Source organism: Spermophilus citellus (genome assembly GCF_964194105.1).
Source record: "Spermophilus citellus genome assembly, chromosome: X".
Lineage (NCBI taxonomy): Eukaryota > Metazoa > Chordata > Mammalia > Rodentia > Sciuridae > Spermophilus > Spermophilus citellus.
The window spans coordinates 105,963,863-105,990,903 of record NC_138190.1 but is presented as its reverse complement, the minus strand read 5'-3'; the positions used below and the strand labels follow the sequence as shown (position 1 = coordinate 105,990,903).

The 27,041-nt window shown below is 38.7% G+C and overlaps 1 protein-coding gene across 1 annotated transcript; it reads right to left on the bottom strand.

Moving 5' to 3' along the window:
* Positions 1-650: 650 nt before the first annotated feature.
* Positions 651-26,337, bottom strand: PRPS1 (phosphoribosyl pyrophosphate synthetase 1). The gene is made up of 7 exons (XM_081276852.1): positions 26,080-26,337; positions 10,685-10,868; positions 8,939-9,037; positions 7,752-7,876; positions 4,977-5,150; positions 2,801-2,960; positions 651-1,718 (listed from the first exon to the last, which is right to left on the bottom strand). The coding sequence occupies exons 1-7, from the start codon at positions 26,199-26,201 to the stop codon at positions 1,626-1,628; spliced, it is 957 nt and encodes a 318-aa protein (XP_081132978.1). The 5' UTR covers positions 26,202-26,337; the 3' UTR covers positions 651-1,625.
* Between the last annotated feature and the right edge of the window lie 704 nt (positions 26,338-27,041).

The window sequence follows — 27,041 nt, the reverse complement described above, 5'->3', positions numbered from 1 at the left end:
ATCATAGTCCCTTCAGTCCCTCAAATTGTAGAAAGAGAAGCTAGTTGTAATGTAGATATTCAACAAAAGGAAAAACATAATAAATAAAAGCAGGCCCAAGCTTCAAAAATCAAGGCTTCCACCAAGCTCCAGAATCATAGTGCTTCACAAAGGAAAAGAGCACCCTTAATTGATGATACACAAGGAAATGAACCTAAAATTCTGGAATGCATAATGCATTCTTAAATTTTGCACACATACCTTCTCAAAATAGTTTTTATTTAAAAGGGCTGAAATTAAATGCCAAACATCTGTCACCACTGATGAATAGAGGGAAATTACCACATTTGGCAAAATTGGTTCAAAATGAATAAATCATAAAACACTCCTCCTATAAGCAAATACCCAATTTGGGTCCCCAGAATAAGAACCAGAGATCCAGCAGTGTAATTCAGGTTCACTACACAAAATTAGACTCTAGTTCTCAGAAAGCTCTGAATATCTTAAAAAGTCTTACAGTTTAATAAAGCTGTTGCCTTGTTTTCTCTTGGCTTAAAACAAGGTAGCAAAAATAGTTGGGAAACAAAGAAACAGGAGCTATCACTGGACGCAAGACATCTAAATCAAACCATCAGCAGATAATCATGACAGAAGATAAAGACCCCAAAAAATCACACACATAGACACTTTATTAGTTTCTTCTACAAGAGACAATTAACATCAAACATCAACAGAAATGATAGGTCATTGGAGAGGCCAAACAGATTCCAGGAAGAAAGATGAAAATTAAATACTTAAATTAAAAGGCACTAGTATACCACCTAAAACCCACAACCACGGTGGAAGTAGGCTAAAGAAGGTTAAGCTACAGCAAAATATCTAATGTGAATGTTAGCAATTACACAGCAGGAAGCAAGTCTGTGTTCTAGAAGACTATGATACAATGATTGTTTGGGTCCAAGAGGATATCTGGCCAGGAAAAGGTCAAAATGGCTGAAGTTGTAAAGCCATAGAAAGGAATAGGTACAAAGGGATTACAAGCTACATGGTCAAGCAGATGACAATGAATCAGGCTTCTTCCTCCCAAGAAACATTTGCTGCACTGTGCTACCCCCTACCCCCTCAGGATCCCACCCAACAGTTTTTTCAGGCTGAGTTGCCTGCTCCTGCCTTAACAGGGTGCTTGCTCAGGAGAATAGGTCTGGGGGCTGCCAAGGGCTCTTGTTCTTGATTTAGCATAGATCTTGGAGAAACTTGTCACACATGGGCTGCTTTGTGGCTAGTTGTTCCGATAAAGAAAAATCCCCAAAGTATTCACATGCAAAGTCTGAGCTTCCCCAACCATCTAAACAGCCTTATTCAACACCCTCAGAAGTCTGAGATCTTGAAGCAGCTGAACTCTAGTTAAAGCTGCAAGGTTCACAAAATCATTAAGGAAGCCAGAATGAGACAATGCAGTTAAGAAATCCCAGCAGTTAATCTCAATCTGTCTTCCCCCAATTTACAATAAACGCTCATTTACATGATGTGGGATGTAGAAAGCTATACTGGAGCAAGCTGGGTCTTCGGCTGAATTTGTCATCAAATACTAAGGGAAACAAGGGGTAGGGTTGATTTTATTTTTAAAAAAGCCTCAAGTTATTCTATTATAAAGGAACATGACTGAATAGGTAGGAAACGGATTCCCCATTATGAGTTCTCCTGATGGCTTCCGCAAGGATCATAGAGATGTCAATCACCTAGAAAGGCAAGAAAGGTACCAGGTTAGTAGACATGGACAGAGCTGATTGGCCAGTTTGAAGTCTCCACTGTTGAGTAATCTAGTGAGCACCCCTCATTATAAGCCCATACTCAGCAACTATTCAGAACAATACTTTTACTATACCCATTTAGGAAACAAATGTTAGTAATGGAGGAAAAACTCTCACTGGGGCTCAAAATGATGGTGAGATGCCATTTTAAAATCCAAAATGGTGAACTACAGATCAGTGCCAGTCTGAATTTAGTCCCAATCCCTAAAAAGATGTACAAAAATGAGTACAAGTTTGAAAAAAATTTGACAGTAATTTGGTAGAACAATTTTATGTCTTTTACATCTAGTAGTAAAACATGTGGTCTTGCAAAAACAAAACACAATAGTTAAGAGTAAGATAAACAGGGTTTGTGTAAAGCATGAACTTGTACACTTTCATGTGCATCAAAACCACTGGGAGTGCCGAGTGTGGCAGTCCATGCCTGTAATCCCCAGCAACTCTGGTGGCTGAGGCAGGATGATCACAAATTTGAGGTCAGCCTTAGCAAGACCCTGTGTCAAAATAAAAAATAAAAGGGCTGAAGATGTTGCTCAGTGGTTAAGTTCCCCTGGTTTAATCTCCAGTACCAAAAATTTAAAAAATCACTGGGAGTGCCAGGTACAGTGGCACACACCTATAATCCCAGAGACTCAGGAGGCTGAGGTAGGAGGATCACAAGTTCCAGGCTAACTTCAGCAACTCAGAGACACCTTGTTTCAAAAATAAAAGGGCCAAGGGCTTACATAGTTCACTGGTAGAGTATACCTGGGTTCAATCCACAGTACTAAAAAAAAGAAAAAAAAATCACTGGAATAGCCTGTTAAAATGTAGAATCCTAGGCTCTATCCTCTAGGTTCTGATGTCTAGCAATTTGAATTTTTAAACAGGTGTTTTTTGATCACAGATCCTGATAACGGACAAACTTCAAGATCAAAGGAGATCTTCCGAATCCAGAGACCTAATTTAACATATATAACCACACCTAAACACTCAGATGAAATCCTGTTTTGCAAGAATCTTATTCTCACCTGTATTTTAGAGCAATGCTTCATCTTGTCCTCCTGAGGTATGGTATTGGTGACCACTACTGCTTCAAAACATGCATTATTGATTCGAGAAATGGCTGGGCCAGAAAAGATTCCATGAGTCAAGATAGCATAAACTCTGGTCGCTCCAGCTGAGAGAAGTCTAGTGGAAAAAAGAGACTCGACTTGGATTAATCTTATTCACTATTATAGAATTTGAATTAGGGAGAAAAGGTGTATTAGTCTACCATAGCAAAACTTCATAGACTGGGTGGCTTAAGCAGAAACGTAATTCTTATAGTTCCAGAGGCTGGCAAATGCAAGATCAAGGTACAGATAGGGTAGGTTTCATTCTAAAATCTCTTCTCTTGTAAGAGGCTGCCACCCTGCTGTGTGTTCACAGGATCTCTTCTGAGCGCATGCACAGAATGCCAGAAAGCTTTCTTTCCAGTGTTCTCTTCTTGTAAGAACACTAATTCCATCATGAGGGCTCTGCACTCGAGACCTCAGCTAAACCTGAAATACCACCCAAAAGTAATCTTCAGATACCATCACATTTGGGGTTATGGTTTAACATGTGAATTTTAGGAGGACACAATTCTGTCCATATCAAGAAGAGAAATCTGCACTAAGTCACTTCTTGGCTAGACTTAATAAATCACTCAAGGGTAATCCCCTGTGCTCCTTTTCTTTTCTAGCTAGCCAAAATGGAAATATTTCCCAGCAAAATCTTGGAAGCCACATGTTAAAAGAAATAGTCACAAGTTTGAAAGAGTCTGGGTCCCAGAAAATGAGTCCAATCAGGAATACTTGCATTGGACGAGAAAGAAACTACCATATTAAGCCACTGACATTTCAGGGAGTTGATCTGTACACAAATTAGTATCTTATAAATACAAGGATACAGTTTAAAGTTTATAAATAAACTAAGGATAAAGTTTACATTTTATAAGTGTAAACTCAAGGAGCCAAGCTAGGAATCTTTTTCATACCTATTATGTGCCAGGTACAGACACTTAGGAATTTAAAAAAACATTCTAAGAAATAAAATAGCCAGGCACAGTGGCACACACCTGTAATCCCTGCTACTTGGGAGGCTGAGGCAGGAGGTTTGCAAGTTCAAAGCCAACCTTAGCAACTTAGGGAGGCCTTAAACAACTTTGTGAGACCCTGTCTCAAATAAAACATAAAAAGGGCTGAGGATGTAGCTCAGTGGTAAAGTATCCCTGGGTTCAATCCCTAGTACCAAATAAGAAATAATGCTATTCATAATGGTTTGGATTGTAAACAGTGGAAAGCCACTTATGATTCTGCAGGAGAGAAGTGATGGACCCTGGCCATAGTTTTAGAAAGATTATCAAGTGCAGAGGTAATGTATAAGATGGACAGGGGAAGTGAGAAATTAGTGACTGGCAGCCGGGTACAGTAGTGCACACCTGGAATTCCAGTGACTCAGGAGGCTGAGGAAGGAGGATAAAGTCCAAAGTCAGCCTTGACAACTAAGCAAGACCTCACCTTAAAAAAAACCAAACAACAACAACCAAAAAACCCCCCAAAAAACCCACCATAAAAAGGGCTAGGGATGTAGCTCAGTATTAATGCACCCCTGCGTTCAATCCCTAGCACCAAAAGAAAGTAGAGTACTCAGGGAAATGAAAAGCACACTGGAAACAAATAGCTATAATGGCTGTACAACATTGTGACTGTAATTAATGCTACTGAATTGTCCACTTAAAAACAGATGAAACTGTGTACTGTTATACAGACAAGGCTACAACTAAGAAAATTTTGAAAAAAAGAGTACTCAATTTTTATTATTATTCAAGCCTAGGCTTATGAAAACCTTCCAAAGCTACTTATCTTTTTCGATTCAGTTCCAAAAAGTATTGGCAGGCTGAAGGCATTCAGATGTCAGTTATTAGGTTTTTATTTTATTTTTTACTTTTTTACATTTTTGGTACTGGGGATTAAAAACCCAGGGATGCCTTTCCACTGAGCTACATCCCCATCCCTTTTTATTTTTTGGTTTGAGACAGGGTCTCACTAAGGGCCAAGACTGGCTTTGAATTCACAATTCTCCTGCCTCAGCCTTCTGAGTTGCTGGGATTACAGAAGTACACCACCATGCCCAGCTTAGCTTTTTTACTTCTAACCACCAGCTTCCCAACTCTGTACTCACTTGTCAGCGGCATGACAAATTGTGCCACATGTGTCAGCCATGTCATCCACAAGGATAGCGACTCGATCCTTCACATCTCCCACTAGCACCATGCGGTCCACTTCATTGGCCTTCTTCCGTTCTTTGTGAATCAAGGCAAAGTCCACATTCAACCGGTCTGCAATGGAGGTCACTCTGCAAAATAGGAGATATTCAATGTTAAACACAAGTGTATAAGATTTCTAAGACAAAAAAAAAAAAAAGAAATAGACTAAAGAATGAGCTGGAAGGACTGGAGGTGTGGCTCAGTGGTAGGGCACTTGTCTAGACCAAGAGAAACCCTGGATTCAATCCCCATCACCACACATACAAAAAGAGAATGGGATGATTTTCTAGGGGAGAGTAATCACTGAAACCAAACAGTTTCTAGGGCTAAAAGAAAACAACTATCATTGATGACCTCAACACAAACTGGGTTGTATGGACTAATGCCTTTATCCCAATGGCAATTTAGGAATGTTACTCACACTTTGGTAACCATTCATTCTGGGTAAGGGAGAGACCTGGGAAGTAGTATAATGCCAAGGCACACTTAGTTAATGGATTTGTAACAAAGGGATGAGAGAAGACTTTATTAACCAATGCAGGGGTGCACAGATTGTCCCCATTTCCATTATAGAACACCAGTGCCTGTGGATATGAGATGTGAACCTGAAGCTGGCAGGAAAGGGGCAGTGCCCAGCCTGTTCCAATGCCTGTGCCCTCGTGGCCCCCTTTGTGATGGTGGCAAAACATTCACCAATTGTCAGTGTCAACTGTACCTGGACACCAAGCTTGGGAACTTCTTTTATGAATGCTAGAAAGAAAGTTATACCAATTAACCATACAAACTGGGCGTTTCACTGTACAGACTAAACTATCTCTAAATAAAAATACAATTGTTATTTTTTTCCTTATTACAATATAACACAAACCACAGCAGAAAGTGGGGTATTACATAAGTCTGACTGGCGACCATATAGTTCATAAGTCACTCAAGTACAAAGCCATTTGGTGTAAATAATATTGGGCTGCCCTGGTGACATGTACATTCATGCCCCACTGTCATCTTTTCATACACAAAGGCCTGTGCTTTGGGTTATTTTATTTTTTAAGTGTAGCACTGATTAACCTGTAATATTATATCCTATTTCCTTGTGACTATGGTTACATATCTAGATTTCTACTGGAAAAGGGGGAACCTGTGACTGTATAGTAAGATTTGAAGCATAACTCTAGGCAACATTTGTACCTTGACCTAAACAAGACTGAGTTGTCCATTACTACTGCTTAGGCACATAACATTGGTGGTAACCAATTTACTCGGAATGATTGATTATCTGAAGCAAATGCATAATCAATTACTGTAAGTGTCCCAAACCATCTATACTCATTGGCCAACATATTCATTAATCAACAAAGGAAAAAAGAGTTAGAAAATGTATCCTACATCTCTCATCCCTGAGAGGAGAACTCCTATGCAGATAACAATTGCACAGTACATAGGGAGTAGACCCTATTTACTCCCCAAACCCTGTCAAAGCAAAAGGGCTAGGCCTGTGGAAAACATTCCATTATTACAAGGTGATTATGATGAAAATAATCACCAAGAGCAACAAATTATCTGCTTAAGGCAGTTTCTTGTACCCAACTTTGACAAGAAAATCCTGCTTAACTCTTTAAAATGTGATTATTTTCTAAGTCCCTTGGCAAGATGTGACCATAGTGCCTATGACAACTGCCAGTTGGGGGATTTTAATACACTCTCTCCAGTATAGCAGAGGGTAATTAATGATTGAATGGAGCTTATCAAGTCACACACCAGATGGATAACTTAACAGATGGATAACAGAACTTAAGTTCTCAGCTTATCAGTTCCACTGAAGTAACAAAATAAAGAAGCTGCTAAAAAATTGTCATTGAAGATTTTTAACCAGGGATTGAACCCAGAGGTGCTTAACCACTGAGAAACTTCTGTAGCACTTTTTTACTTTTTTATTTTGAGACAGGGTCTCACTATATTTAGGGCCTAACTACGTTGTTGAGGCTGGTCTCGAATCTGAGATTCTCCTGCCTAGGCCACCTGAGCTGCTGGGATTAAAGGTGTGTACCACCATGCCTGGTGTCACTAAAGATCTGAATGGCTTTTAAAAAGTTCTGAATTAGCTTTTCCTAATCATCTGTGTTTTGGAGCTCTTCACTCTATTTCCCCATCAAGAAGAACATGTGCCATACTTCTGAATGCATTACTATAAGTAATCCACTAAGAAAAGCAAGAGCTCTTAGTCTGCACCATGTGAGCTGTAAAGCACCATAAATGGAAATCCCTGGCAATGAGTTTAAAATTCTAAAGTCCTGGCTTTAAATAAAAATGTCATACTTTATTTTCCTCCCTGCTTAATATTTTAATCCCAAGGATCAAAACGGTCTAACCAACAGCATTATTAGAAGGGTGTGAAAGCTCACTTATCCACTAATATGGAGTTCAATAGCAGCTGCCAATCAACAGAAAACTAAATTTCCTACCCTTTCAGATAGGTTTTTTGCAGTGTTGTTAGCTATGCAGTGCCAAGTTACTAATGTTATAGTCAAGTCCGCAATATCGTAACTATTTAGGTCTCCTTTTCTGACTTGTCTTCTAAGTAGTAATTTGGGTCAATAAAAGGATAGTAAAACTATATCTAACATTAGATATTACTTAAAATTGCCATTTAGATTTTCCCAGTACATGGGGAAGAATACTAATTTCAACCATACCTCTTGGCTCCACCAGCATCAGGTGACACAATAGTGCAGTTCCTCCACTCAGAGATATTCTCCCTAATCCACTTCAGGACAGCTGGCTCTGCATACAAATTGTCCACTGGGATATCAAAAAAGCCCTGGAGAAAGAAGGCAGGTCAGTTTTGCTTCGTTTTCCTTCTCTTCCATTTGCAAATGGATAACACAAAGAAAATAATAACTTGCATAGAGAGAATGCCTTACTGCAACACTCAAACATATAGAAAGGCATTCTCAGTGTGGTAGATTGTAAAAATTGCCTCCTCAAATCTTGGCTGAGAGAGTCCCACCAAGATCAGCCAATCCAACCCTCAGCCAACCCACAACTGAATGAAAGAACTGCAAATGAATCCTTGTGAAGAACAGCCAAGTTTAGCCAAGACCATAAGAACTGTTCAGCCATGGTATGCACTCATTAGTTTAATATGTACTACTTCATGGCACTCGGTAAACTACTTAGAGAAGTTGTGATACATAAATTTAGTGGGAACTATAATAAATGATCCTATAGGATAACTAGAAATCAGAAGATGTATGTTGATTCTAGTTGATAAAAATTAGTTGTATTTCTCAATTAAGTTGTTCCTTTTCTGTAACATGGGTACCTATGAATCTCAGCTGGTTGCCATGGGATAATGACAATGATTTGGAAGTCTCTTTAAATAGTATAAAATAAATATAGTAATCTACTTCCTTCATTCTGAGTTTCTATGAAAAGTTAGGTTCCAATATCTGTGGCTCTAAATTTAAGACTGAATCCTCAGGGAGAATAACAACAGCTTCCATTTATTGAGCACCAGTCATGGGCCAGGCATTATATTATGAAATTAATATTTTATAATAATGAAAAAGTATGTTCAGAAGTAAACTGCCCAGGGTACAGAGCTAGTGATTATAAGTGCCAGTATTCAAAGTAGGTCTGATCCTAAAGCGTAGGCTATACCTATAATATCAGACTGCCTCCCTGTCTATCCACTCCAAATGGCAAAGATGGTAAAGATGATGTGCTTACAGTGAATGCATTTAAAATGTTTTCAGCATCTAGTTTACTTGAGCTATACTTGGGCAGTTTTTGGCTCTCTGCAGTGTTGAGCATTATCAATCCACTCCTTCTACCTAGAAAGGCAAGATAATTATCCCTGATAATTATTTTCCACTGATACCTGAATTTGAGAAGCATGTAGATCCATGGTGATAATATGATCTGCACCAGCTACAGACAGCATATTTGCAACAAGCTTAGCTGAGATTGGTGCCCGGCTCTAAAAGGAGGGGAAGAAAGAAAAAGAAATACCAAAAAAGCCAATTTGAAATACAATTCATTTCAAGAAACATTTATTTATTGTGTATCTACTTTGTTTAAGTCACTGTGCTACCAGGAATTTGCTACCATTGACTTTGAGTGTATCATAGTCAAGAACAAGTGCTAAGTGAAACATCACTTCCCAACTGAGGATATACATTTCAGTAAAGAAAATAACTTCCTTGCTTCCAGGATTATCATTTCACTGGTTATACATATTTTCAGCCTGTTCAAAAGCTTCAATTTTCAAACTCAGCAAACTCAAAACATCTTTTAAAAAACAACTTTACTAAAATCTTTTTAAATACTGGGGCTGGGGTTGTGGCTCAGCAGTGGAGTGTTTGCCTAGTATTTGTGAGGCTCTGGATTCAATCCTCCACACCACCTAAAAATAAATAAAATAAAGGTATTGTGTCCAACTACAACTAAAAATAAATATTTTTTAAAAAATCTTCTTACATACATACCCATGCCTGTGTAAACCTAAAATATCAAAGTTCAAAGATATATAACAGAATGGAAATTGTTTCCTTTGTAAATTACATCATCACTTTATTCATCTGGGGATTAGTTTTCCAGCAATCTCAACTCCATTAAGTAAAAGGTATACCTGCTACACCCTAAAGCACCTATCCTTTACTCTACACTCTGCTGTAATAAAAATATCTGGCCTTTCTCCCAAGTTCTGTGTGTTAAAGCTGGGCATTAATTACAACATCCTTGCAAAATTTTATGTGTAAACTTCATCCTCTAATAATATCAAATAAGAGAGCTATATGAGACCAAATATTCAATATAAATAGGCTTCATATTTTATGAAGATGTAACAACCAAGACCCTGACTATATGACAGTCAAGAGAAATCTACTATAGTTTTTTTTTTTTTTGAAACAGGTTCTCACTATGTTGTCCAGGCTGCCCTTGAACTCCTGGGCTCAAAGGATCTTCCTGCTTCAGCTTCCTGAGTAGCTGGGACACAAATACACACCTTATATAGTTTAAAAATTATTCCACTCCAGCTGGGTACAGTGGCGCACACCTGTAATCCCAGGGACCTGGGAGGCTGAGACAGGGGAATCACAAGTTCTAGGGCAACCTCAGCAATGTAGTGAGGACCTAAGCAACTTACTGAGATACTGTCTCAAAATTTAAAAAAAAAATTAAAAACCTGGGCTGGGGATGTGGCTCACTGGTAAAGTGCCCTTAGATTAAAGTCCGAGTATGTATGTATTTGTGTGTGTGTATTCTATTCCACAGGATTGGTAATTAGTCTGATTAATAGAATTAAAAATACCAGCAAGCTAATGGAAAAGTTACATATGCATAATTTGAATGAAATACAGAATACAAATGTGTTGGTTTACACAAAACCACTATATACCTATTGTGAAGACAGGGCAATACCTAAGGAAATGTGACTTTAAAATACCTCAGAAATATATATAGTTAAGGAATTTTTTTAACTTTAGGCTATACTCCTGCTTCCCCTGCTTTAAAAAAATGACTCTGGGTTGGGGGTGTGGCTTAGTAGTAGCGCGTATACCTAGCATGTACAAAGGCTCTGGTTCTATCCATAGCACCACACACACAAATATTCTGTTCATACCTTATCCTTCTTATCCTGCCGGGCATAAGGGAAACATGGGATGACTGCAGTAACCCGGCTGGCTGAAGCAATCTTGCAGGCATTAATCATGATCAAAAGCTCCATTAGATTGTCGTTGATTTCACCACAACCACTTTGAACGATGTAGACATCTTCTCCACGTACACTTTCACCAATTTCCACACTAAATTAGAGAAAGATAGGCAAGGTAAAACAATAGATTTTTAGTTGGGCATGGTGGTGCATGCCCATAATCTCAGTGACTTGGGAGGCTGAAGAGGATGGTAAGTTCAAGGCTAGCCTCAGCAACTTAAGGAGAGCCTGTCTCAATATGAAAAATAAAAAGGGCTGAGGATATAGCTTAGTGGGAGAGTGACCCTGGGTTCTATCACCAGTACCCCTCCTCAAGACTTTTAAGCACGATGCTGTATTTGGATAGATAGTAAGGTCTTAAAAAAAAAAAAAAAAAAAAAAAAAAAAACAGCTTCCCTGATAGCACGCTATTGGTGGTTAAAGCCATGTGGATATTGATCCCCTCAGACTCTGGAAGATCACAAGTAGGAGCTCTTACACTAGAACTGCTGTGTACTATACAAATATTACAAGTTTGTATGTGTGACATAGCATGAAAAACACTAGCTAACTTTAAAGTATTCACAAATAATTGGAAAAGTAATTTCAGGAGGTGGTCATGCAATGTAAAGACAGATTTGACATAGAACCCGTGACTGTTATATAATCCATACAAAATGAAAGTAGAAATATCATAAGGGATGAATCACCACTGTTCTTTCTATAATGATGCTTTCTAGTGAAGACAGTACTGCCTCTACCATATTGGCAATTTGCTCAATAAATATTAAATGCTCATATGCTGGTCACTGTGCTAGGAGCTAGGGATACAAAGATGAATAAAGCAGATGTGGTCCTTGATCTCATTCTTTAACAACTGTACTTTTGTCCAATCAGTAAGTCTTATTTAATAACAATGCCATAGGAAGTAAGTCTAATAGTGGAGTACAACTATATTTTATCATAACAAAAATTTCAATACCCATACTTGGGTCCCTGCCAAGAAAAAAAATTATGATCTCAAAGAAAAAAATCTGGAGCTAGGGATGTAGCTCAATGTTAGAACACTTGGCTAGCACATGCAAAGCCCTGGGTTCTATCCCCAGTGACACACACACCACCTCAATCAATCCTCAAGATAAGGTAGGGATATGTGTATATGTATAAAGAAGGGATAGATCAGAATTGTTAAAAACCCCTACTGATGGGCTGGGGATGTGGCTCAGGCGGTGGCGCGCTCGCCTGGCGTGCGTGCGGCCCGGGTTCGATCCTCAGCACCACATACCAACAAAGATGTTGTGTCCGCCGAGAACTAAAAAAAAAAAAAAAAAAAAAAAAAAAAAAAAAAAAAAAAAAAAAAAAAAACCCTACTGAACAATAGAACTTCAGTTCACTACAGGTGTGGTGGCACACGCCTTTAATTCCAGCAGCTCAGGAGGCTGAGGCAGTAAGATCACAAGTTCAAAGCTAGCCTCAGCAAAAGTGAATGCTAAAGCAACTCAGTGAGACCCTGTCTCTAAATAAAAGACAAAATAGAGCTGGGGATGTGGCTCAGTGGTCGCATGCTCCTGAGTTCAATCCTGTTCAAATTAAAAGGCAATGTAGTTATTATTAAATACAACATGCATACTTTTATATTTTTATGGCACTCTCACCACTATCTTTTGTGTGGTTTCAGAAACTGCCCACTATTATTATGCCCATCAGGATGATGTTTATCTCATGTTTACTCCCCAAATAAAACTTTAAAGGGCATCCCAAAAGAAACCTCTATCAAAATAAACAGAGGTGCTGGGTGCTGGGGTGAACACCTGTAATCCCAGCTACCGGGGAGGCTGAGGCAGAAGATTGCAAGTTCAAGACCAGCCTAGACAACTGAGAGAGACCCTGTCTCAAAAAAACAAACAAAAACAAACAAATAAAAAAACAAGTTTGGGAAAACTGGGTAAAGGGTATACTTTGATCTGTTATTTTCTTAGAGGTGAATGTAAGTCTACAATTACCTCAAAATTCAATTATTTTGCAGTGCTAGGGATTGAACCCAGGGCTAGGCAAGTGCTATAGGACTGAGCTACACCACCTCCCCTTCTCAAAATTCATTTTTTTTTTTAAAAAGTGTTTGTGCCTTGTGCATAGTTGAGTAAACCATTACTGTAGCCCTCAATGAAAACTGAGGTCACAGAAGTGTAAAAAAACAAACACACTTCTGTGGTTAGTCAAAAGAACCAGGTCCAGTTGTATTATTTTCTGAAAAGCTATAATACTGTGAGAAAGCCTGGCGAAATCCAATTTAAACAGTTAATTTTAGAAATAACTCATCTCAAAGTATTTTCTTCCAAGCTTATCAGGGATCAGTCACATTCTCTTCTTTTATATTCCATGAAGACACCCTTTACTACTTCACAGACTGCACTTCTTTCCACTATCTGAATGCTCTTCTCAAAACCACTTCACTCATTTTTCAGGTCTCCAATCAAAATAGCCTACTTGACCTTCTTGTCAAGTATGATATCAATAGAAACAGTAAGATTTTAAATAGTGACTGGAACTGAGTACAGTGAAACACACCTGTAATTGCCACAACGTGGGAGACAGAGGCTGGAGGATACAAATTCAAAACCACCCTTGGTGACTTAGAACCTGTCTCAAAATAAAACGGGCTGGGGAATAATAATGTAGCTCAGTAGTAGAGTGTCCCTGGTTCAATCCCCAGTACCAGGAAAAAAAAAAAAACATTAATTGTGACTTAAATCAGTGGTAGAACACTTCCCTAGCATGTGTGAGGCACTGGGTTGGTTGATAGCATCCCATATAAACAAATAAAATAAAAGTCCATCAACAACTAATAATAAAATTATCAATTAATTGCAATATATACACCTTATTTGCATGCCAATTCAAACTAAAACAAAAACATTTTTATGAGGAAAAAAAAATTGAACACTGGCTACTTATTTGACAGTAAGGGATTACTATCAATTTCTTTAGGCATGATAATACTATTTTGTTTACTGAAATATATATGGATGACAATATCTATTTGCTTCAAAAATTCAATCATTAGAGCGTGGTGAGGGAAGACTAATAAGAGGAAGCAAAATTAGCCATAGCTGGGCGCAGTGGTGCATGCCTATAATCCCAGTGGCTTGGGAGGCTGAGGCAGGAAAATCATGAGTTCAAAGCCAGCCTCAGCATCGGTGAGGTGCTAAGCAACTCAGTGAGACCCTAAAATACAATAGGGCTGGGGATGTGGCTCAGTGGTTGAGTGCCACTGAGCTCAATCCCCAGTACCAAAAAAAGAACAGCCATAAATTGATAACTATTGAAATGGGTGAAGGATGTGCGTAGGGTTATTATACCATTTTCTCTTCTTTATGTTTGAAATGTTCCATAATAAAGTTAAGAAAATAACTGGGGAGGATTACTTTATTTATCATTCTAGTTATTCCCTTCAGAATATTCATCACAATTTGTTATATCTTATTATTTGTGGATCTGTTTATCATCTGACTCCTCCACTAGAATGCAAATTCCATGAAGGTAAGTAACTACTTACCAGTGTCATCAGCCAGTCAGTGCCAGTAGGACATGAAGAATGAATGAAAAGGATGGGAGAGGAGGGGAGGAGTAGGGAGGATAGGAAGGGCAGCAGAATAGAATAGACAATATAATTGATGTATGTACATTCCATGTATGTATTATATTTTTTAAAAAAAAGAATGAACAAACACCCCTCAGGATTAGGCTGCCTCTTATTCACTTTTGATTAAAAGTGAAGTGAATGCCTCCATTCACTTTTTTTTTTTTAAATGACTGGCTTTTTAAAAAACTTTATTTATTTATTTATTTATTTATTTGTTTGTTTGTTTATTTTTACGTGGGTGCTGAGGATCGAACCCAGGGCCTTGCACAAGCGAGTCGAGCGTTCTACCGCTGAGCCATAAACCCAGCCCCCCTCCATTTACTTTTGAGTTGCTGGGATTACAGGCATATACCACTGTGGCATATGGGATCATGTTTCCTTAAAAGGTTTTGACAAGTCCACCCATGCCCTTCTTCAGATACTCATTATTTATATAATTGGGGGGTAGAATTACAACCTGATGGTACCATCAGGATGATATAGTAACAAAGAATTTGATGATGGGTCCTTAACTAGTGATATTAAGACAAACAAAAATAGTAATTTTGTGGACCTCCATGTGGCTGACTTGACATAGTAGTGTATTTTTTTAAAACTTATGGATACTTAATTTGATTCATAACTATTGAAATGGGTGAAGGATGTGTAGGGTCATTATACCATTTTTTCTTCTTTATGTTTGAAACTTGTATATGAACCTTGTGTGACTTTCAGTAATTAAAAAAAAAAAAGGATACATATCCTCTATCACCAAGATCAACCTTTAAACCAAATATTTTGGCAACATCAACTATGCCAATACCAAAATTGCTTTCTGAAAACATTCTTAAAAATCCAAATAGAGGGGCTGGGGATGTGGCTCAAGCGGTAGCGCGCTCGCCTGGCATGCGTGCGGCCTGGGTTCGATCCTCAGCACCATATACCAACAAAGATGTTGTGTCCGCCGAGAACTAAGAAATAAATATTAAAAATTCTCTCTCTCTCTCTCTCTCTCTCTCTCTCCTCTCTCACTCTCTCTTTAAAAAAAAAATCCAAATAGATCATAAAAAAATAAAAAATGGGGGTTGGAGATGTAGCTCAGAGGTAAAGTACCCCTGTGTTCAATCCCTAGGACTAAAAAAATAAGTAAAAATAAAACAAAAAGAACTCAAGTGGATATGACTAAATAATACTTCCTGGAGATGAGAATGTTCTGTACATTTCTCACTGTGGCAGGTCCAAGTAAGAGGGAGTATTCATGTAAGGAACTTCTCAGATCTTCTTTACTACGAACACATCCCTTTGAGAGCTCTCCAGGCTAAAAGTGGCATTTCTGTTTTATGGTACACAACTGTGGTTTTAACCAAGTGTAACAGGGGTTAACTTGATGTTTTGACTCTTTCCCTTGTGGCCTTGAAACTTACATATTTTTTTCTTTTTCCCATTCTTCTTTTCCCTAAAATTCTCCTCCCTGATATTCTTTTCCCCTAAACTTCTTCATCCTCATCTCTCCTTCCTAAACTCATTTTCTCTGAATCACCTCTTAAAACAAAACAAAACAAAACAAAACAAAACAAAAAAAACCTGTTCCTGCTGATGGGCAGAATCAAAGCCTCTGGGACAGGAGTTTCCTGTGTTTCTCCTTTGTTAGCAAAGCAATAAACCTTCTTTTTCCTTTTTCTCAAAACCATGCCCTTGTTATTGGATTGGCATGGGGACAAGGACTGAGCTTTCGGCAACACAAGTACTTTCAATAATTGAGGGACTTCAAAGCTCAAAAATGCTAAACCTGCTCATTCCTCTTCTACCCCTAACCTCCTTGACAAAGATCCCCATTTTCCTGGGACAGAATGACAGTTGGGCACACTGATTCCCAACAAAGTCAATTTGTCCTCTATATCTGGTATCAGAGATCTATGATTCTTTTTTGTTTTGTTTTGTTTTGTTTTTGTTTTTTGGTGGGGCTGGGGATTTAACCCAGGGCTTTACACATGTGAGGCAAGCACTCTACCAACTATGCTATATCCCCAGCCCCCCACCCCCTGCCTCGCTTAACTATTTCTGTAGGCTTTTAAAACTTTATTATTGTCAAGTAAGAGCAGAAAAGAACATTCTCAGACCAGGTGGCTTATCTTGCTATACAAATGCCTCAACTATATTTATGCACCAAACAATGGTGCTGCGACATTCATAAAACAAATTCTCCTCAAGTTCAAGAATCAAATAGACCACAACACAATAATTATGGGTGACTTCAACACACCTCTCTCACTATTGGACAGATCCTCCAAACAAAAATTGAATAAAGAAACTATAGAACTCAATATCACAATCAATAACCTAGACTTAACTGACATATATAGAGTATATCAACCATCATCAAATGGATATACTTTTTTCTCAGCAGCACATGGATCCTTCTCAAAAATAGACCATATATTATGCCATAGGGCAACCCTCAGTAAATATAAAGGGGTGGAGATAATACCATGCATTTTATCTGATCATAATGGAATGAAACTGGAAGTCAATGATAAAAGAAGGAAGGAAAAATCCTACATCACATGGAAAATGAACAATGTGTTACTGAATGATCAATGGGTTACAGAAGACATAAAGGAGGAAATCAAAAAATTCTTAGAGATAAATGAAAATACAGACACAACATATCGGAATCTATGGGACACAATGAAAGCAGTTTTAAGAGGAAAATTCAACGCCTGGGGGTCATTCCTCAAAAAAAGAAAAAAACCAACAAATAAATGAGCTCACACTTCATCTCAAAGCCCTGGAAAAGGAAGAGCAAAACAACAGCAAATGTAGCAGAAGGCTAGAAATAATTAAAATCAGAGCGGAAATCAATGAAATTGAAACAAAAAAAACCATTGAAAAAATTGATAAAACTAAAAGTTGGTTCTTTGAAAAAATAAATAAGATCGACAGAACTTTAGCCATGCTAACGAAGAGAAGAACAGAGAGAACTCAAATTACTAACATACGGGATGAAAAAGGCAATATCACAACAGATGCTACAGAAATACAGAAGACAATTAGAAATTATTTTGAAAACCTATATTCCAACAAAATAGAAGATAGTGAAGACATCGATAAATTTCTTAAGTCATATGATTTACCCAGACTGAGTCAGGAGGATACACACAATTTGAACAGACCAATATCAATGGATGAAATTGAAGAAGCTATCAAAAGACTACCAACCAAGAAAAGCCCAGGACCGGATGTGTATACAGCGGAGTTTTACAAAACCTTTAAAGAAGAATTAATACCAATACTTTTCAAGTTATTTCAGGAAATAGAAAAAGAGGGAGCTCTTCCAAATTCATTCTATGAGGCCAACATCACCCTGATTCCGAAACCAGACAAAGACACCTCAAAGAAAGAAAACTACAGACCAATATCTCTGATGAACCTAGATGCAAAAATCCTCAATAAAATTCTGGCGAATCGAATACAAAAAAATTGTGCACCATGATCAAGTAGGATTCATCCCTGGGATGCAAGGATGGTTCAACATACGGAAATCAATAAATGTTATTCACCACATCAATAGACTTAAAGATAAGAACCATATGATCATCTCGATAGATGCAGAGAAAGCATTCGACAAAGTACAGCATCCCTTTATGTTCAAAACATTAGAAAAATTAGGGATAACAGGAACTTACCTTGACATTGTAAAAGCTATCTATGCTAAGCCTCAGGCTAGCATCATTCTGAATGGACAAAAGTTGAAGGCATTCCCTCTAAAATCCGGAACAAGACAGGGATGCCCTCTATCACCACTTCTATTCAATATAGTTCTCGAAACACTGGACAGAGCAATTAGACAGACGAAAGAAATTAAAGACATAAAAATTGGAAAAGAAGAACTTAAATTATCACTATTTGCAGATGATATGATTCTATACCTAGAAGACCCAAAAGGGTCTACAAAGAAACTACTAGAACTAATAAATGAATTCAGCAAAGTGGCAGGATATAAAATCAACACGCATAAATCAAAGGCATTTCTGTATATCAGCGACAAAACTTCTGAAACGGAAATGAGGAAAAACACTCCACTCACAATATCCTCAAAAAAAAATAAAATACTTGGGAATTAACCTAACAAAAGAGGTGAAAGATTTATATAATGAAAACTACAGAACCCTAAAGAGAGAAGTTGATGAAGATCTTAGAAGATGGAAAAACATACCGTTCATGGATAGGCAGAACTAACATCATCAAAATGGCGATATTACCAAAAGTTCTCTATAGGTTTAATGCAATGCCAATCAAAATCCCAACGACATATCTTGTAGAAATTGGCAAAGCAATCATGAAATTCATATGGAAAAATAAAAGACCCAGAATAGCAAAAGCAATTCTAAACAGGAAGTGTGAATCAGGTGGTATAGCGATACCAGATTTCAAACTATATTACAGAGCAATAGTGACAAAAACAGCATGGTACTGGTACCAAAACAGGCGGGTGGACCAATGCTTTAGAATAGAGGACATAGAGACTAATCCACAAAGTTACAACTATCTTATATTTGATAAAGGGGCTAAAAGCATGCAATGGAGGAAGGATAGCATCTTCAACAAATGGTGTTGGGAAAACTGGAAATCCATATGCAACAAAATGAAACTGAATCCCTTTCTCTCGCCATGCACAAAAGTTAACTCAAAATGGATCAAGGAGCTTGATATCAAATCAGAGACTCTACGTCTGATAGAAGAAAAAGTTGGCTCTGATCTACAGATTGTGGGGTCGGGCTCCAAATTCCTTAATAGGACACCCATAGCACAAGAGTTAACAACAAGAATCAACAAATGGGACTTAATTAAACTTAAAAGTTTTTTCTCAGCAAAAGAAACAATAAGAGAGGTAAATAGGGAGCCTACATCCTGGGAACAAATTTTCACTCCTCACACTTCAGATAGAGCCCTAATATCCAGAGTATACAAAGAACTCAAAAAAATAGACAATAAGATAACAAATAACCCAATCAACAAATGGGCCAAGGACCTGAACAGACACTTCTCAGAGGAGGACATACAATCAATCAACAAGTACATGAAAAAATGCTCACCATCTCTAGCAGTCAGAGAAATGCAAATCAAAACCACCCTAAGATACCATTTCACTCCAGTAAGATTGGCAGCCACTATGAAGTCAAACAACAACAAGTGCTGGCGAGGATGTGGAGAAAAGGGTACACTTGTACATTGCTGGTGGGACTGCAAATTGGTGCGGCCAATTTGGAAAGCAGTTTGGAGATTCCTGGGAAAGATGGGAATGGAACCACCATTTGACCCTGCTATTGCCCTTCTCGGACTATTCCCTGAAGACCTTAAAAGAGCATGCTACAGGGATACTGCCACATCGATGTTCATAGCAGCACAATTCACAATTGCTAGACTGTGGAACTAACCCAGATGCCCCTCAGTAGATGAATGGATAAAAAAAATGTGGCATCTATACACAATGGAGTACTATGCAGCAATAAAAAATGACAAAATCATAGAATTTGCAGGGAAATGGACAGCACTAGAGCAGATTATGCTCAGTGAAGCTAGCCAATCCCTAAAAAACAAATGCCAAATGTCTTCTTTGATATAATGAGAGCAAATATGAACAGAGCAGGGAGGAAGAGTAGGAAGAAAAGAGTAACATTAATCAGTGACATGAGATGAGAGGGAAAGGGAGAGATGAGGAAAATTGCATGGAAATGAAGGGAGACCCTCATTGCTATACAAAATTACATATAAGAGGTTGTGAGGGGAATGGGAAAATAAACAAGGAGAGAAATGAATTACAGTAGATGGGGTAGAGAGAGAAGAAGGGAGGGGAGGAGAGGGGGGATAGTAGGGGATAGGAAAGGTAGCAGAATACAACAATTACTAAAAGGGCAGTATGTAAAATTATGGATGTGTAACCGACGTGATTCTGCAATCTGCATTTGGGGTAAAATTGGGGGTTCATAACCCACTTCAATCTAATGTATGAAGTATGATATGTCAAGAGCTTTGTAAAGTTGTGAACAACCAATAAAAAAAAAGAAAAATAAATAAATAAATATTAAAAAAAAACAAATGCCTCAACTAAACTGGGCATGGTGGCACACACCTATAATACCAGTGACTGGGGAAACTAAGGCAGGAGGATCACAAGTTCAAGGTCAGCCTCAGCAACTCAGCAGGATCCAGTCTCAAAATTAAAAAAATAAATAAATAAAAAGGACTAGGGATGTATCTCAGTGGTTATGTGCCCCTGGATACAATCCATAGTTAAGAAAAAAAATTCTACCCATGAAATTCCTAGGATTTTGTCCCTATAAGTCTCTAGAGTTTTATAAAAATAAAACTATATCATCCACTGCATATACCTTTATCCCTAGCTGCCAGGAAGCCAAAACATATAGTTAAAGTAACATTAAACTTCAATAATCATTCTATACCAAGTTCTTTTTTTAAAATTTTTTTAGTTGTTGATGGACCTTTATTTTATTTATTTATGTGGTGCTGAGAATCAAACCCAGTGCCTCACAAAGCTAGGCAAGTGCTCTATCACTGAGCTACAATTCCAGCCCTGATGCCATGCCAAGTTTTTGACACCATTACTATAGCCCTTTGATCTATAAGGTTTCTGATATCTAAAAAAAACTGTACTTTTGACTATGATGAAAAACACTTCAAATCCTTTCTTGAAAGCAGGTGGGGTATTTAGTTATAAAATTATCACTGCCAATTTAAACACCAGAGCATCTGTTAAACATATAACTCTGATAAATAATCTTAGTATGGTTATTTAATAATTACATATTCTAACATCACATTAAAGGCTTGAAAAATTTAAAATTCACTTATCAGCTCACCATCCAACAATCACAAGAACCATTTTTTATAATTATATCACTTAACAAGCAACCCACAGTTCAGCCATTTCCCAAAGCCAAACTTAAAACTAAAAACTTACCCACAGCAAAAGATGTTTGTTAGAGCAAGGCACAAACTTAGCAACTTGAAAAAGTATTTCATTATGTAAAAATTAAGGTACTGACAGTAAGGCCTGGATATGTAGCTCAGTGGTAAGGTGTCCCTAGGCTCAATCCCTCATACCTGAAATAAAAACTAAAAATCTCAACACTAAGCTTTGCATGGTGGTGCACACCTGTAATCCTAGTGACTTGAGGCTGAGGCAAGAGGATGGCAAGTTGGGGGCCAGCCTTGGAAATTCAGTGAGATCCTCAGCAACTTAATGGGACAGTTTCAAAATACAAAAAAAAAAAAAAAAAAAAAAAAAAAAAAGGAGCTGAGGGTGAAGTGTAGTGGTACAGCACCCCTGGTTTCAATCCTATGTAACCCTCCAAATCAACAATTTTCTTTCTTTGTATGTATTACTGGGCATTGAACCCAGGAGTACTCTACCACTGAACTACACCCCCAGCCCTTTTTTATTTTTATTTTGAGACTGGGTGTTATTAAATTGCTAAGACTTGCCTTGAACTTGTGATTCTCCTGCCTCTATCTCCCAAATTGCTGGGATTATAGGTGTGGGCCACCACACTGGCTCAATAACTGTTCTGATGGTTTCTTCTAAATCTCATCAAGTAAATTGTGACAGTAAATAAATAGCAGTTGCGCCTAAAACCTATTTGGTTCTAATAAAATCTACTAAGTGGTAAGATCTAGTTCAGTAAACAAGAGGGTAAAACTCCTTATACTTTCCCTCTAGTTAACAGGCAAAAACTTCAAAAGGCCTTGGGCCAATCATTCTCCCAGTGGTTTTCAAGGAGGCCAGAACACTATGTCTAGCTAACAAGTGAGAAAACTACCTTTTTCCCTCCTTTCATTTAGTATCTGGTATAAGTGCTTCCAACTGGCATTGAATGTGAAACAGCACAAAAAGGAAATACAGTGAATCTTAGAAGTAGACGCTATTAAGAAAATCTCAAGAATTTGGAATATGGAGGTGTTGACATGTACAAAATACATGGGAATACAAGTCTTAGGCAAACATAGTTAAAACCTTCCCCTTGCTGGTCATGGTGACACATGCCTAAAATCCCAGTAGCTGGAGAGGCTGAGGAAGAGGATGGCAGGTTCAAAGCCAGCCTCAGTAACTCAGTGAGACCATATCTCAAAATTAAAAATAAAAAGTGCTGGGGATGTGGCTCAGTGGTTAAGCACCCTTGAGTTTAATACCCAGTAACAAAGAAAGAAAATAGTTCCTCATAGCATTCAGGTGCTTTATTAAAGTAATTAACACTTATTTGTGGTACTGGGGGTTGAACCCAGGAGTGCTTTTACCACTGGATTACATGTCCAGTACTCTTCATTTAAGTCAGGGTTTGGCTAAATTGCTGAGATTTTGACTAAATTGCCAAGGCTGTCCTTGAATTTGTGATCCTCTTGCCTCAGTCTCCCAAATCATTGGGATTACAGGCATGAGCCAATAAACCCAACAGAAACTAGCACTTCTTAAGCATTTAGCTATACATTCAATATTAATGTTGCTATTATTGCTGATGAGACTGCAAACAGAAAAGTTTGGCTCAACTTTTCTGGGGGACAATTTGACAATAGGTATCCGAAGCCTGAAAATTGGCACATACCCTTTAAATTAGTAATTCTCCTCTTGGGATTTATTCTAAGCTAATAATATGAAAATTTAAAGGAATAATCCATTCATAATGTCACTAAATAAAGAAAGCTTTAAACAATGACTTCAATTTTTGAAAATGTAGCTGGGTATCGTGGCACATGCCTATAATCCCAGCAACTTGAGGCTGAGGCAGGAGGATCACAACTTCAAGGCCAGCCACAAGACCCTCAGCAATGAGACATTGTCTTGAAATAAAAATAAAAAGGGCCAGGATATGGCTCAGTAGTTGGCGTTCATAAATCAAGATATGAACAGTTTATCTCAGGTAGTGGAATTGTGAAGGATATATTCTTTTTTGCCTGCTACATATCCTAGATTTTGCACAATACCATTGCCACTCCTCCTTGCCAACATTTATTGTTGCATTTATTGTTTTATGTGTTGAACAATGTCCTAAGAACTTTACTCCTATCTCATTTAATCCTCACAGTAACTATAGGTGGACAATGTTTTATAGAAGAGATTACCAAGACAAAGAAAGATTCAATTCAGGTTCTCTAATTCTAGCACCTTAACTTTTATGTTTATGTGTGGGTATATACACATGCACTCATAAACTATAAATATGCGTATGTTTCCTATGTAAATGTATGTTTCCTAAATAACTAAGGATTATCCTGATTTGGGAAGAAAAATACTCTGCTCACAAAGGCAAAGATTCTAGCTGAGCCTGGTGGCATGCGTCTGTACTTTTAATGGCTTGGGAGGCTGAGGCAGGAGGATTGCAAGTTCAAAGCCAGCCTCAGCAACTTAGTGAGACCCTGTCTCAAAATAAAAATTAAAAAAGGACTTGGGGATGTGGCTCAGTGGTTGAGCACCCCTGGGTTCTATCCTAGGTACCAAAAAGGTGGAGCAGAGATTTTGCCAAATTCTAGCAAATAGCAAAAATTATTTTATTTGAGCACAGGCTCTGCATCTGATGACCCACAGCAGTGAACTGGCCTATCCAATACCTATAGATTCCAAGATTCATTGAGCAGAAGATACAATTTCTGCAGCTTAGAAAAAAGAAAGATTGTGGAAGGGATCTCCAAAGTAAACATCTTTATGTTCAGGGCCAATTTCAGAATATTCACAGAACCACACGGTAATGATTAAGCCAGAAAGAAGGAAAGTAACCAATCAGCAATTATCTACATTAGGCTTAATCTAAATCAGTCAGGAGGAAGCTAAATTGTTCCCCCACCACCACACCAATACAGCCTCCTGTTCTGCTGTGGTACATTATGCAGAGGGCAGAAGAGATTAACACAAGGAGAAAATAGCCTTCATATTTTTCCAGAAAGCACAGGAAATGGATTTAATAACCAGAGGGCCCAAAGAAAACCTCCAAATGAATAACATTCTTGTCCCCTAGCTATGCTGCTACTCTGAGTCTGGTCCGGTTTTGTCTTCTTTAGTAAGGCCCCTGAGCCATAATGGTGTGTTGAAAGCCACAGATAGCAGCTTGCAAACCTCTTTTGACTAAGGTATTGCCTGGTTACAGATGGAAGTGTTTGTGCTATCATTTGCATTACAATCAGCAGCACACTAATCCAGGAAGAAGCTATCCATTACAGATGAATAGTTTTATATCAACTGGGTCTAAAAAAGATAGGGAGAATTACAGTTGGAATTCACTTTCAAGAAGAAAGCCAAAATCCAGGCATGATGGTGAACACCTGTAATTCCAGTAACTCTCAGCAATTTGTAAGGCTGAGGCCAGAGGATCACAAGTTGGAGGCCAACCTCAGCAATTTGGTGAGATCCTGACTTAAAAAAAAAAAAAAAAAGAACTAGGGATGTAGCTCAGTGATAAAAAGCTCCCGTGTTCAATCCCCAGTACAAAAAAAAAAAAAAAAAAGGAAAAGTGTTCAATGTAATCTTATTTAACTGATCATTAGATGAAAACTTCACCCTTAACACATGTATCAATAATCCTGTGGGCAGTGCTATGATTTGACTGATGGGATAACAAATGGGATAACATCTGATGGGATAACCTATCAAAGCCAGAATATTCTACATTTAGCTGGCAGCGGTACTGAAAGAAGCAGGTAATTATGTTATCCCCAAAATAGTACAATGGTACATGTGAAAGTTGGAAGTGGGGGAAAGGAATAAGACAATGAAAGAAAGTCAAATGTTAATGCACTGTTAGATCCAGAGGTTCCACTGCATTACCTGTCTTTAATTATTTAACACTCAAGTATAAATTTTACCCTAAATTCTCCCATATAGCCATAAGAAGTGGGTAATTCCAGAATAGACAATTACTGAAAAATATGCTAATGTACCAGTAGCTGCATTGGGTAAAAGGTCAAAGATCCAATTCAGAACTAAGGTTCCCTAAGACTTTCGGGATGACTGAAGCCGAGATGCTAACGATCAAGGGTGCAGAATTAATGTCATCACTTTATTCGATCAACTAGATTTAACTTAAGGATGGTTCCAATTAGTTGGGAGATTAATGATTTTAAAGATGTGAAAGTCAACGCTTGTCAATCTAAGGGAAGTCGGTAGTAATAATTTTCGCGCCCTCGGTACATAATGCCAATTTCCTCAACACCAAACCAGACGGACACTATTTCAAATTAAAATGCTGCTTCTTAAGACTCTAAAAGACAGACCAGGGGGGCTCCGAACGCGATACATTATCCAACATACACCAGTCCAAGAGCTGAAGCGAATCCAGTCCAGCCCGGGTGGCTCAACAGTGAAGCGACAAAGCCACGTGTCCCCACAGCCGAGGCTAAGCGTCCATCCCCTCCCTTCGCTCTAGGCAGCCACTATCACTGCACTGAGTCTTCCATCCCTGCCTTCAAACCCAGCAGCTTCGCCTCACGATCCATCTAGACTCCACCCCACCACACGGTGAGAATGAACGTGACCCTCCGCGCAAGAGGTAAAATAACGGAAACAGCACCCTCGCCAAAGCAGCCCCTTTTCCCCCTTCCCCCAGTTCCCCGGAACTCACGCGGAGGCCCCATCCCCCACAGCTCCTGCCTGCTAAACAGGTGAGGTCTGTTGGGGTCCCAACTTCGCCCTTACCAGGTCTCCTGGTTGCTGAATTTCTTAGTCACCACCTTGCCTAGCTCCAGGCCCAGGCGGTCAGCAATTTTCTGGGATAAGTCCTGATGAGAGCTGCCGCTGAAGATTTTTATATTCGGCATCTTGAACAATTATCCTAGGCGCTCGTCGCTCAACGATCACTGCTGCTGCGGAGACCAGAACCGAAGTCTGCCCAAATACTTAATACTGACCGCTTTGCGCTGCTACTCCGCCATCTTACATTCCCGCCCGGCGCGCGGCTCTAAATTACCCAGAGCTGGGGAGGCGGGATCAGCGGGGGAAGTCCACACCCACTCGTTTCCGATTGGCTGAGCGGGATCGAGGGGCGGAGACCTCGCTGCGGCTTCACCTCTCTTCTATTCTCTCGAGTATTGGCTGGAGGGCAAAAACCGGGGTGAAGCTAATAGCCCCACCCCTTGGTAGCTTTGCGGTGGGGGGAGAGCTGGCTAGAGAGCGTGGAGACATCTGACTGGGGTGAAAGGATAAGGGTGGAGGTATACCGGTGACGCGTAGAACCAGATCTTTCCCGCAAACAGAGATTACGCATGCTTTCTTCTTCAGCTAAAGACATTCAAGTCTGGCTCTAGTTTATAGTTTCCTTTAAGAAAATATTTTAATTAGGATGGCAGCCACATGCATGTGTAGGTTTCTGAACTCGATTTTTATCTCTTTATGAGGGTGAGACTGGATTAAAGCACTTTTATATCACAGAGACACCCCAAACACAAGCGGTCCGAAGGGCTTGTTTATCCTTTGTAATTGTGAAGTGTCATCTTTGCATGGAAGATAAGTCCCATGGGGAAAGTGACCAAAAGCATGGCACCTGAGTCATACAGACAATCCAAGAGGAAGAGGCATTTCATTTCTAACTTGGAACCAACTACATTTAAAGAACTGAAGGAGGGTGGATTTCCCAAAATATACGAAAGTAAAAGTCTGAT